Source organism: Cyrtonyx montezumae, unplaced genomic scaffold, assembly GCF_038088225.1.
Source record: "Cyrtonyx montezumae isolate F1298 unplaced genomic scaffold, pur_monq_1.0 scaffold_7, whole genome shotgun sequence".
NCBI classification, from domain to species: Eukaryota; Metazoa; Chordata; class Aves; order Galliformes; family Odontophoridae; genus Cyrtonyx; species Cyrtonyx montezumae.
The window spans coordinates 21,438,158-21,450,939 of NW_027072078.1; the positions used below are offsets into that span (position 1 = coordinate 21,438,158).

At 65.7% G+C, this 12,782-nt stretch overlaps 1 protein-coding gene across 4 annotated transcripts in view; it reads right to left on the reverse strand.

The window, feature by feature from the left end:
- SPEG (striated muscle enriched protein kinase) overlaps positions 1-12,782 on the reverse strand; it is a 30,941-nt gene that overhangs the window by 16,047 nt on the left and 2,112 nt on the right. For 3 of the 4 annotated variants that reach the window (XM_065751012.1, XM_065751011.1, XM_065751014.1), the window contains exons 2-7: positions 5,611-5,700; positions 5,124-5,502; positions 2,720-4,128; positions 2,445-2,588; positions 1,792-1,974; positions 90-301 (exon numbers count right to left, since the gene is read on the reverse strand). In XM_065751012.1, coding sequence (XP_065607084.1) covers positions 90-301; positions 1,792-1,974; positions 2,445-2,588; positions 2,720-4,128; positions 5,124-5,502; positions 5,611-5,700 — 2,417 coding nt within the window. The remainder of the gene's footprint in view (positions 1-89; positions 302-1,791; positions 1,975-2,444; positions 2,589-2,719; positions 4,129-5,123; positions 5,503-5,610; positions 5,701-12,782) is intronic. The other variant, XM_065751013.1, reaches the window with a different exon arrangement.

Consider the following 12,782-nt stretch of genomic DNA (forward strand, 5'->3'; position numbering starts at 1 on the left):
CCCCGGGAACCACCTGTCCCATATCACAAGGGGAGCCCTTGAGCACCGCAGGGCACAGCTTTTCCTCTGCCAGGTCCCAGGGGGCTCACCTCAAAGGTGGGTGCAGCCTTGAAGCTGCTCTCCGAAGAGCTGTGGGCAGCCCCATGCTCCGCTCTGGGCTGCAGCTTCATGGCCGGTCGGTGCTGCGGGGTCCCGGACTCGGGGAACTCCTCTAGTGGGCTCAGGTACTCCTCGTCTGAGGTGATGGGGCTGACCTGGCCCAGGGGGGGGGCCAGGTTCCCATGCCGCTCCACGGCGGGGGCTAACAGGAGAGGGTAAGTAAGGAGCGGGCAGCGGGCAGAGCCGGGCAGGCGGCTCGGGACCCCTTCCCCACCACCCTGTGCCTGAAGGTGCTCGGAGATGCCCACCCCATGCCGCATCCCGCCGGGAGCAGCGCGGTAGCCGGCAGCGAAGGGGTGCGGGGCTGCGCGGGGGGGGGAGGGGGGGGGTGCGAAACACGCCCCGGGGCCGATAAGGGGACGCGATATCCCGCAAGGCGACAGCGGGGCTCAAGTGGCTCTTACGCAGCAGGCCGCGCTCCCATCCTTAAGCCGCCCGGATTCCGGGAATGGCTGCCCCTGCCCCGAGCCGGCGGAAGGCTGAAGGTGACATTGGCAGCTGCTCTTCCCTCGCAGCCCGGACGGCCGTTCCCGGGGTCCGAGCTCGGGATCGCGGGGAGCACGCGTGGGCAGCGGGGCCGGCGTGGAGGGAGCGAGGGGCCGGGATGAGCGTGAGACGTGTGGCGGGGTCGGGGGCGAGCGCGCTGCTGGCAGAGCGCTGCCCGAGGTGTGGGGGTGCTGGCCCCACTCCAGCGCGGCCGTGGCAGCCGCCGTCCCCCCGCCCCCCCCCCCACACACACACCCCTCGCCAGCGGATCCCCTTACGGAGCTGCCGAAGCGGGAATGCGGGCGGGCTGCCCGGTGACGGCTTGCACCCCCCCGCCCCCGCGTTGCCCCCGCAGAGCAGCAGCGGCGGGGAGGAGAGTCGCGGGGGTCCCGACCCCCGACTCCCGCCGGACCCGCAGGGCTCCCCGCAATCCCTCCGCCCGCAGCCCTCCGGTGCACCCCGCACTCACCGGGGGGGCCGCGGCCCCCTCCCCGAGCAGGACCGAACCGCGGGAGCGCCGCTGCCGTTGCCGTTGCCGGGGCCGGGGCCGATGCGGCGGAGCCGGGCGCGCATCCAGCCCGGAGCGCTGAGCCCTCCCCGGCCGAGCACCGCCCCGGCCCCGCGCCGCCGCCCGGCCCCCGGGGCTGGGCCTGAAGCGGGGGAGGGCCCAGCGGAGGGCCGGGGGCTGCCGACCCCTTCTCTTCCAGCCGCGAGGATGCGCGGCCCCGAGGGGCGGCCCCGCGCTCAGCGCCCCGGCCGCGGGGGGTGGTGTTCCTGCAGCCCCCAGGGGCTCTGCGCTCCCCAGGGGGAATACTGGGATGGGAACACGTCGGGGCTGCGGTGCGAAGGGGATCCCCGGTTGACGGAGGGCATGCCGGGCACCGATGCGAGCCGCGTGTCGGGGGGCAGCTGGGGTACCCCGCAAGGCACGAGACTCGCCAACCACCGGGCGGCTCTCTGGGGATGCTCGGAGCCTGACCCCGCTCCCCCCACGGCGCAAAGCCGGCAGCGAGTCAGCTGCTTCGGTTCAGACAGAGCCTTGTAGGGTAAGGAAGCCGCTTTCCTAGCAGTGACAGCAAAGCTGGCAGGCAGCCCGTCGCCTCGCCGGCCCTCCCCGCCGCCCGCATCCCGGCCGTCGGCACTCACCGGGCCGCACGCTGAGGATGGCACTGCAGCAGGTGGCTCCCACCTCGTTGGCCGCTGTCACCGTGTAGAGGCCGGCGTCGGCCACGCGGGCGCTCCGGACCAGCAAGGTGTGCCGCTCGCCCTCCGCCTTGATGGGCCGTGCCGTGCTGCTCCTCAGCGGCACCCCGTCCTTCCTCCAGGACACTGCGGGCAGAGGCAGGGTCACTTCGGACCGTCCCGGGGTAGGAAAGTCCCCGCTCCCCCCGTTGTCGGCGCAGGTCTCTGCCCGGCTCGGGGACCGCTTTGCCATCGGGAGCAGCCCCGGGTCCCCACGGCCCCTGATGGAGAGAGGCCCCGCTATGGTTCCCGGCATCCTCCCGCCCTCCAGTGGAGGATGGAGGAGGGAAGCGGAGCTGCTTTGCTCGTTGCCAGCCTCTGCCAGCTGCTCCGTGCCCGGTGCCTCCTCCTGCTATCCCAATGCCGGCAGATCACTTTGCCCACACCCTATCCCCTGCACCGCACCCCAGAGCTTTGCTCCAGAGGTGGGCACGTCATCCCGCTGAGGAGCACAGAGCCACAGCTCTGCCGCACAGCTCAGGTGGCTCCAGGGACCCGGGACACCCAGGGGGACAGTGCAGGAGCCCATCGTGCTCTCATGCCCCCCCACTACTCACCTTCTGGCTGCGGGTTGGCCGTGACAATGCACTTGAGCAGCACCTCTGTCCCCACAGCCACCGCTGTGTCCTGGATGGGGATCTCAAAGACAGGCGCTTCCAGAGGATCCTCACCCGCCGAGACGTAGGAGTCATCTGAGGACTCTGCACAGGGAGAGATGGCCCCATGGCTGTGAGCAGGGTGAGCAGAGGGTCCTGCTGGGCATCTCAAGGCGACAGTGAGGTGTGGCAGCAGCATGGTACCCTCTGTGCATGGGACAAGAGCTGTGCCCTACCTAGCTCTGGAGAGGTGGGCCGGGCCCGGCGCCCCTTCCCCTTGCTCCGTGTGCCTCTGCCTTCCAGAGCCGTCCGGACACTCTCTTTCTTCTCTGCCACCTTTGCCTGCCTTCTGTCCACCTCCTTCCCTGTGCCGTGCTGCCCTGCCCAGCTCCTCTCCAGCCGGGCCTCCTGCTCCATGCCTGGCTTTGCCCAGGGCAGGAACCGCACTTCAGCGGACGCCTCGGGCCTCCGGTACAGCCCATGGGGCACAGCCAGCCTGGCAGTCAGCCCTTCGCTCGCCGCCCCAGGGGCCCTGGCCGCAGCCACCGGACCTCCATCCAGGCACGGGGTCCCTTCTGCAACGCGGCCCCGTGGGATGGCCTGCGCCAACATCCACTGTTCCTTCTTCCTCACTTCCCCACCACCATCTTGCTGCACAGCCTTCCTCGCCTCCTCCGCCGTGCCGCCCCGCGTTGTGCCTCTCCGAGCCCGCTGTCCCCCCGGCTCCGGCTCCCCGTCGGGCCCCACCAGCGCCACGCTGGAAAGAGCCAGGTGCTGGATGACGTGCGTGCCCTCGGCCGGAGCTGAGGCCTTGGCCGGCGGCACCTTGCGCGTCATGGCCGGGCCACGCTGGGTGCGGACGGCGGGGGGCTCGGCAGGAGGCCGGGGCTCAGCCTTGCCCAGCTCCTGCGAGCGCCGCAGCTGCTGCTTGGACACGGTCCTCTTGATGCGGCTCAGCTCCTCTGAGAACTTGTGCTCGATGTCCTGCACGCGCCCGGCGAACTTGCCCCGCTCGTCGAAGGAGGCGGCCTTCTGGCGGAAGGCCTGGCGGCGGCTGGCAGCGCTGCCCTCCCCGTCCCGCCAGCCCCCGGGTGTGCCCGCCCGCCGCTCCCAGCCCGGCTGGTCGAAGGAGCGCGTCTTGCGCAGGGGCAGCCACGGCCGGGCAGGGAAGGGGCTGTCCGGCTGCTCCAGGCTGCCGCGGCGCTCCTCGAAGTACTGCAGCCGCTCGAAGATCCTGGAGCCGGCGCGCACCAGCTTGGGCGATGCCCGCACCGAGATGCGTCCCGAAGCGTCGCTCATGGGGGTGGGGGGCCGGGAGTCCTGCGTGCTGCCCTGAGACTTGGGCTTCTTGATCTTCTCCTCGTACTCCTCGGGGACGGTGTCCTGGTAGTCGGCTGGCACCGAGGACGTCCTGCGGGGGGTGACGGGAGTGCAGGAGGAGGAGGAGAGGCGGGCAGAGGGCTGCGGGGTGGCCGTGGAGGGTGTGGGGGGGCACAGGCCAGCTCTGGGGGACGGTGATCGGATGATGGGTGGCTTGCTGGTCAGCGGCAGAGCGGCGGGTGAGTGCGGAGGCTCAGCACCAGGCTTTGGGGAGACGGGACCGCTGTGGGGATCATCTCGCCGGTACCCCCCCTGGGGGATACTGCTGCAAGGGGAGAGAACAGGGGAGAGCAGGTCAGAGCCCACCCTCACCTATGGCCGCATCGCGGGTCCCAACCCAACCACCCAATAGGGCACAGCCCTGGGACAGCCCTGGGACCCACAAGGAGCCACAGCGAGGGGATCCAGCCACACTTAGGCCACCGGGAGCCAGCTTGCTGGTATGACCCAGCAGCACCTTACTGCTTGTGTCCCACTGCCCAGGGGAGTGTATCCCATGTAGGATAACAGTGTGGTGATGCTGGGACACTCAGCAAGTGCCCTTCCCAGAGCTGCCATGCAGGCAAGATGAGGGCACAGGGACAGAGGAGTGCCCCAATCTCCCTGGGGTGTTTCATCATGCCAGGGCTGTGCAGACAGCAGTTCTGCAAAGCCACCCAGTGTGCATGCTGCTGCCAATAAGTTCCCCCTCCCTCGTTGCCCCTAAAATGCCCTCCCACCCCCCGCCAGCCCCACAGCCCAGGGCTTGGCATGTGCAGTGCAGAAATCAAAAGTGGAGATGAGGTTCTGGTGGAACAAGCAGCCTTGAACACAAAGGGGAGGATGGAAGTCGAAGGAGAAGGCCTGCGGGGCTGGGGAGGGACAGGGGCTCTGAGCATGTCAGCAGGCCCTGGGGAGGAAGCATGTCCCTCATCCCCACTGACTGCTGCGTGGTGGGGACAGCTTGTCCATGGTTGCCATACCTCTGCACCCCCATGTCCCTGACCATGCAGAGCCATCACAGATGGCCAGGAGGGGGTTTGGCTCGAATGGGGTTACCCCCAAACCCTAATTGGCTATAGCAGACAGGGACCCTGCTTCAGGACCCCCAACCCTGGGCCGTCCCCTCCTCACCGGTGCCAGGTGCCTACTGCTCAGAGCCTCCGTTCCTCGTCCGGGCATGGAGAAGGCAAAGAAAGACCAGGCAGAGGGGAGAAGATGGCTGCGGGGAGGAGATGGCCCCAGCGATGCCCCCTCCGCGCACTTCCCCCTGCTACTTACACATGGAGCGAGAGCGCCCGTCCTCGGTACAGGCTGAAGGCGCTGCCGTACGGGTCGCTGGCCACAGAAAGGCTATCCTCTGACCCCCAGCTTGTGCCCACCAGATTAGCCCGCGATGCCCGCACCAGCGGCTCCACGCCCAGGTGCCGGACCTCGGCGCCGCGTGGGGACGGCGCGTTTGCTTGCCTTGGAGTTCCCTGCGGCGGCCAGGCAGTAGGGCGGAGGTAGGGTCCCCGCACGGGGAGGTTGGCATCCGGCTCCTTCTCCACCACAGTCTGCTGGCTGCCCGACCAGCTGGAGCGCTCCTCCGCCTGAGACAGGGCCAGCACCGAGGTTGGCGTCGTGTTCATGGAGGCGTCCACCAGGGTGTCAGAGCCACCTGGAAGGAGAGCAGTGGGCATCCCCAAGAGGTATTCCACCCAGCTCCTCATCCCACGGGTGGGCTGCCCCAAGGGGAGCCCTAGAGCTTGATGTCCCCGCATCTCACCCGTGGGGGTACTGAAGGCCGTCTCATCTTGCAGCTCGCTGCGCTGCGTCACCTGGGGGTCGCTGGGCTCATCCTCGCCGGTCTCTGAGTCTGCAGGGGAAGAGCAGAGGATGAGGGGACACAGGGACCAGGCTGGCACTGCTCCTTGCAGACCCTCCAGCTCCAGGGGCAGATGAGCGGTGCACAGGCAGTAGTGGGCAGCAGAAGGGTGAGGGTGGGAGGGGGATGACTGTAACACAGGGGACCAGAAGGGACAAGCCGCCGGCAGGAGGGGCAGGACCAAGGCTGGAAAGTCCATGGGACAGAAACAGTATTAGATTATGCTATGTGGGGGGGAGGCAGGAGAGGAGATGCTGGTGGCAGTGAAAATGCAGGGGAAGGTGGATGTAAGTGGGTGACGGAGACGGGGGGACAGTGGTGGCACTGCAACAGAGGGGGGAGGAACACTCTGGGCACAGGGCCTCATCTGGGAGCACAGCTGGCATGAGGCAGGCATCTTCCTACCGTAGCTTTGTTTCCTGCAGGAGCGGAAAACTTCGCTTCCATAGGGGCAGCAAGAGAGAGAGAGACATCAACACCCGGTTATCGGCCCGGCCTGCAGAGACGCGTGGGGCAGTGGGGGAGGACTTTGTCCCCAGCATGTCCCTGTACTGCCAAGAGGCAGTGAACTGCCAAGGCAGCAACTGGGTGGGCCGTGCCAGTTCAAAGAGCATGGCACCATGTGCTGGCCTTGGAAGCCAGGGAAGGGGCTAGGACTCGCCAATTACCTGACCCAGGGCCCACGGTGGGCACCCAGTGCCCTACCCTTCCATATGGCAGGGGCCATGGGTCTGGCACCCCCAGCCTTCCCTACACAAATTCATTACACACAGTCACTACATCCTATATGGCACCACACTACATCCTCTATAACACAGCCTCCCCCTCCCTGCATACCTCCCACAGAGCGCATGGCATCAACCCCTCCCCACACCATGGTCACATCCTGCCTGCACAGCAGCCAGCTCCAGCTGTCCCCTGTGCACCGTGCCCTCACCTCCTGTTCTCCAAGTGGGCACACATGGATGTGTGTGTCTGGGGGGACATGTCCTGCATCAGATGTGCACTCTGCATCCCCAACCTTTCCGTAGCAAATATTTGAAGTGTTGCTGTGCCCCACAGTGTGGCTCTGGCTGGGAGAGCACCAATGCAACTCTCAGAGTGAGGCTGTGGGACACTGCATACCCAGGCACGATGTGGCCAAGTCAACACAGAGCTGCTGAAATGTTCCTTACCAGGAAAGCAAACCCACACAGATACCAAGGGCCAACATTTCCTCCTCACCACTGTGCAAGCCATCGCAAGCTGCTGCTGCAGAGCCCTCTGGCAAAGGCAACATCCCTCGCCCTGCAGCCCTGTCATGGCACACCACAGCCCACTGTGGGTCCATGCTGCTGTCCCCTCCCTGGTGCAGCCCAACACACTGCCAACTGTCCCTGCCACTGCAGCAGGCTGCCACTATATCCCCAGCTCCCCCAGCAACACTCCTGCCCCCTGAACTCTGGAGACACGCTCACAGGACACACCAGGAGCCTCTAACCCCTATTTTAGGGCTGTGCTCAGCCCTGTGCAAACTGCTCACTGCCCCCTCCCTCGTACTGCGGGAGGGCCGGACCCCATCCCAGCAGGGTTGGGGAGGAAAGGCGAATCCTAGTAACTCAACGCACCATGCGTGAAGCGCCCGAAGCGCCGCGAGTGGCCGGTTTTCTGCAAAGGAAAAGAGAAGAAAGCGTTATCCACAGCACAGCCCCACGCACAGCCCCGGCTGCACACCCCCACGGTACCTACAGGCACACACCCCACGCGCACAGCCATGCACGGTTGTAGGTGGACACGTGCAGCGCACGCCCACCACCGCACACACACGCACATTTCTTGTTGCCACTCCCCTGCTGTGCCCGGTGGTGACACTGTGCATCCCATTCCCGCTGCCTGCAGCCAGCAGCTTCATCCGGGCGGGTGCCCAAATGCTCCACAGCCCCTTCGAAGCCACCGCCTGCGCCAGCACAGGGACCGAGCCAGCCAAGCGTCTTCCAGGCACTGGCCCAGACTCAGCCATGGGCATGGACCCAGCACAGGGACAGCATCCCCCAGCCCGGCGGTGGCCGTGCCAGCTGTGAGAGAGGCCGCCTGGCACAAGTGCCATGAGATGACCAGCCTGAAAGGAGGGAGGCGTGGGAGCCACACTGTCTGGGTGGGATGGCAGCACGGAGCAGAGGTGCCAGCAGCTCCCTGCCAGTTCCCTGCCCTCCTCTACACCACAGCTCAGCACTGGGCATCTGCTTGCCAAGGGCCACCTGGCTGCTGAGTTGATGCAGGCAGGCAGGACAGGGATGCAGAGTGCAGGCAGCAGTGCTGTGCTGCCAGCACCCAGCCTTGCTCCTAGCCCAGCCGGGTAGTGCCACGTGCCCTTGCTGCCCAGGGTGGAGCCTGATGGGGCTCTCCCAGAGCCTCCTGCCTATCCCTCAGCTCCTGGGTGCCCTCAGGGATGGACAGACAGCGCCAGGGTCGTGCAGACAGCCAAGCACAACCAGCAGTCAGATGTCTTCGTAAGAGCAGCAGACTCATTTTGCAGCCCCCCAGGGTGCCGGTGGGCAGCACAAAGGGGATCCCACCGCCCCCTCCCAGCATGTGAAGCTGGCCAGAGGGCAGTGGCTCCACGAGACACATTTGTATTCAGGCTGAGCCAGATTGAGCCAGGCTTCACCTCCCCTCCCCGACTGCCTGTGCTGGTTCTGGCTGGCAGCCCGCCTTCCAGGCCAGGGAAAGATAGATGAGTGATTAACTGCACCATCGGCGGATAATTCCCCCATTAAAAAATGAAAATGCAATTGAGTGCCATTATCGGGTGTGCTCATGGCTTCCCCAGGGACTGGCGCCATCGGCTCCCACCAGATCTGGTGACTGCACCCAGCAGGGCAGGGCCTGGCTGCTGCCCCACAGCTACACGGGGGATGGGCTCCTACCCTCTGCCCCACAACAGGACCCCCAGCCTGGACCCCCTGGGCATGGCATCCACCCACAGCTCAGGATGCAGCACCCCCCAGGTTCCGGGTGATGCAGGGTCACCTCCAAACAGCAGAACCTCTGCTTTCAAAGAGGGGGGTGGGAGGGGGGCAGGAGGTGGCAGGAGCAGCTCAGGACAAACCAAACCCCATGGGGCTGAGATCTGGACAACTCAGCCAGCAGTGATGCACCCTGCCTGGGGTTTCATTTGCAGCATAGGAAAGAGCATGGTGGAGCCCTCGGAGCCTGCACTGCACCCACAGAGAAGGGGAGAAAAGCCAGTGGGGATGAGCAGCCAGCCTCAGCCCTTCCCGGTGGCAAGGTGGGGTGGGACCTGACCTTGCCTCGCAGCCCCAGTGCTTGCATAGACCCACCCTCCTCATGCAGGGTCCTGCCAGGGGGTTGTCCATCCCAAAGCTGTGTCTATGGGGTGAGTGGGGCTCCTGGGGACGTGGAGCACAACCCTCCCCTGTCACGTGGAGCCCTCCAACATGGCACTGGTGTTGCCGACTGTGAGACCAACAGGGAGCGGGGCTGAGGGGAAGCAGGGAGGCAGCGGGTGGTCTGTGTGGTGTGCCCAGAGCTCGGACAGCATAGCAGGACCATGGCCCTGGCATGTGATCCGTCCCCAGGAGCAGATGGAGCGGCCAGGTGCTGCCTCCAGGGAAGATGGATGCCCCCACACCTGGACAGGGCTGTCACCTCCCCACAGCATCCTGGGGGATCCATGTCCCCATCCTGCACCCCCAGGTGGGGACTGCGTGGACACCCAGCAGGGTGACAGCGGGGAGGCCGTGCACCCACGCAAGATGTAGAGGTGGGGTGCTGCTCTAAGCTCCACGAGGGGGTTCCTGGCAGGATGCCCCCATCTTCCCCCTACTGCCGAGGCCCGGTGACGTCCTTGCTCGTCGCTCAGCGGAATGTGCGGCGGGGCCCGCGGAGGATCTCTGCTGTGCCAGGCATGCTCCTGACGCGGAGGGGATGACGCATGCAAAGCCTCATCTCCAGCTCCGTGACCACCGGCGGCGGGGCCGGGGGGAGCCACGCAGCCGCCTCCGCTGGATCCGGAGGGCAGGGAAGGGACGGGACCCCCGCCGTGGGCTCGCAGCCGTCCTGGCAAAGGCGATGCTGAACACCTGCCCGGCACTGCTGCGTGAAACCGGCGGCTCTGCGGGCGGGGCTGGCGGTGGGATAAGCCCGGGGAGGGAGCAGCGCAGGGCCCGGGTCGCCCCCTCCCCACCGGGAATGGACGCGCGCCCGCTTCCCGCTATTTCACCTCCCCTTCCCTCCCCCCCCCCCGTTCCTCCGTGCGCTCGCCAGCGCGCAGCCCTTACCTGGAAGCGCTTCTTCACCCAGATCTTCTTCATGCTTCTGCAGAGCCCCGGCGGCCCGGCCACCGCCGCTCAGGCCCGGCAGCACGGCAGCCCGCAAGTGGGGGGGTCCCCACTGTCAGCGCCCCGGTGGGGCCCCCAGCATCCTCCCGGGGAGGGTGGAGGGAGAGGCAGGGGCTCGCCAGGTTGGGCTCTCGGGAGGGCTGGGGCTGTGAGCATGAAGCATCACTGGAGTGCTCCTCCCTCCATCCTTCCCCCGCCTGCCTCCGCCTCCGCCTCCCGCCAGCCCTGGCACGCAGTGACAGCGGCGGGGGACGGTCAGGGCACAGGTGGCGTGGGCACCGCAGGATGGGGGCTGCGCGCACACATCCCGCACCCCTCTGCCCTCCTGATGGCTTTGGCTGTGCGGGATCGGGGGCTCTGAGCCCCCTGCCCAGAGCCACCGAGCCGCTCTCCCCCCCTGTGCTCAGCACCGCTCAGTGCCGGGGGTCCTCAGCGCACCCCAACGCAGATAATGGCATCGCAACGCACAGCACCGGCAATGCATGGCACTGCCACATGCACACCACGATGCCTGGCAGCTCCGGCTGCTTTTCTGCACTCCCCCTCCCAGCCCACGGCTCCCAGCGTGGAGCTTGTCACGGCTTCATAATAACTTGCAAATTACCAGGTACAAAGGGAGCTGCTCGTACGACGTTGCTGACAGCCCCACCATCCAAGGGATGCTGTGGGGTTTCCGTGGAGACCCCGTGCGTCAGGCAAAGTACACAAGTGGCAGAGCTGGCACAAAGGGGATCTCCTGCTGGAGCCTGGGGATGCCAATGTCCCTCTCAGCCTGGTGCTATCCCCAAAGAAAGGTGCCTTGCTGCGTGTCCCCCGTGTACCCTGGCACAGATCCTGTCCCTGCCATGTGCCACATGCTCAGTGACACTTGCTCACCATGGCACAGCCTGTGTGCAGGGACAGCCACCCCACTCCTCAGCATCCCCTTGCTGCTGCTAGAAGGATACTCAAGCACACAGTGCCCGCTGCAGGCCGAGGACACAGGGACACAGTGTGACCTTGGCTGGGGTGCTTGGGCATGGAGCAGAACAGGAGGGGATATTTCCTACCTGCTGTGCCAGCCCTGCCGCTGAGGCACTGGGCACAGAAGGCACGGGGGAAAAGGGGAGGAGGGGTCAGAACTCTCCCAGTGCCACCAGGACAGCAGGAGGGGAGCGGGCAGTGGTCGGAGCTGGGGGGCAGCACCAGGAGGAGGAAGGGGCTGCAGCCCTGGACATAGCCCCCAGAAGCTGTGCTATATTTACCCACACTCGGGCCCGGGTCTCGGCTTCTCGTGTGTAACACAAGCCCTACAGCCTGCGAGAATCCGAGGGGACGGCACATTCCTCAGCAAAAATAACCCCCCGACAGCGGGAGAGAGGGCAGGGGTGGAGGTGACTGACTGGACAGCTGCACGCTGCTCCCCTGCCCGCTCCCAGCACCCCGAAGGGGACCAGTGGCATGGCCTTGGAGTGAGCTCTGTACCCAGGTGGCACGAGACAGAGCTGGGAGATCCCAAAGGGCCTCGTCCCCGTGCACAACCCCACCTGGGGATGTGGAACAGCTGTGCCATGCTCTGATGGGACATGGCCAGGCACAGTGCCCACCCCACAGCATGCCAGGGGCTGGAGTGGGCACAGCAGCACAGGGAAACTGAGGCAGCCTCAGAGAGTGCCCAGAGGGGGAGGTGGAAGCAAGGGGAGGCTCCAGGCTGTGTCCAGCCTCAAGCGAGTAGAGCACTCAGCAGGGCTGGCAGGGACTCTGGAGAAAGGGGCAGCTGGCACCAGGTGCAGGCACAGCTCTGCAGAGTAAGGGCCTAAAATTAGGCACCGAGATAAACGCCATGAGGTGCTGAGCCACCACAGACACTGTCAGCATGGCCATCCCAAGTGGAGTGCCATCAGCACTGCCAGCCACAGCCTCATGACCCTTGTCTGTGGGGAAACTGGGGATCAGGGAGAGCACGGGAGGCTGGGATCACCACCATGGAGCCACACAGCTGTGCCAAAATGTGCTGAGCCCCTGGAACAAATCCTGTGCCCCACACCCTGCTGCAGGCAGGCTTCATCCCACTGCACCAAGGGGAAGGGGCTGCGCAGGGTGGGTATAACCATGCAGGGTCATTGCACAGGGAGCACTGTGCAGGGAGCATTGCACAGGGACTGCTCCATTCACTCTGCACCCAGCTCGTCCCACAGAGACAAGGTTACACAGCACTTTGATTGCTGAGTGCAGGTGGAGGCGAGGAGCAGGACCCTGTGCTGGGCGATGAAGACACACAAATCCAACCTTGAAATAAGACGCAGCCTCGACATCACTCAGTGCTGGCACGGCGAGGGGGGGCAGGCTCTCTAACAGGAGATTAGTGTGGTTTGGAAGAGGTGATTTAAGATGGCTTATGGTAAAAAAAGCAGGAGATACTGCTGAGAAGTGATGTGGGGTCAGTGGGGAACCCTGGAGCCCCTCCTGGCCCTAGGCACACTCCCTGATTCCCATGCCAGGCACTGACACACTCAGGGGACCTGGGAGAAGAGCAGGAGAAAATCATTAGTGGGGTGGAGCGACAGATTCAGGGCAAGGGATTAGAGGAGCTAAATTGGGCTCTTGCGAGCAGAGGGGAATGCAGAGCCGGTGCAGGAGGACCTGACCACAGATCTGGGCAGCACAGAGCCTCCCCAGCAGTGACCTGAGCCACCTTGGGAGAGCTGTCAGCCCCACGGAGAGCTGCAGCTCAGTTCACAGTCAAGGGGAAAA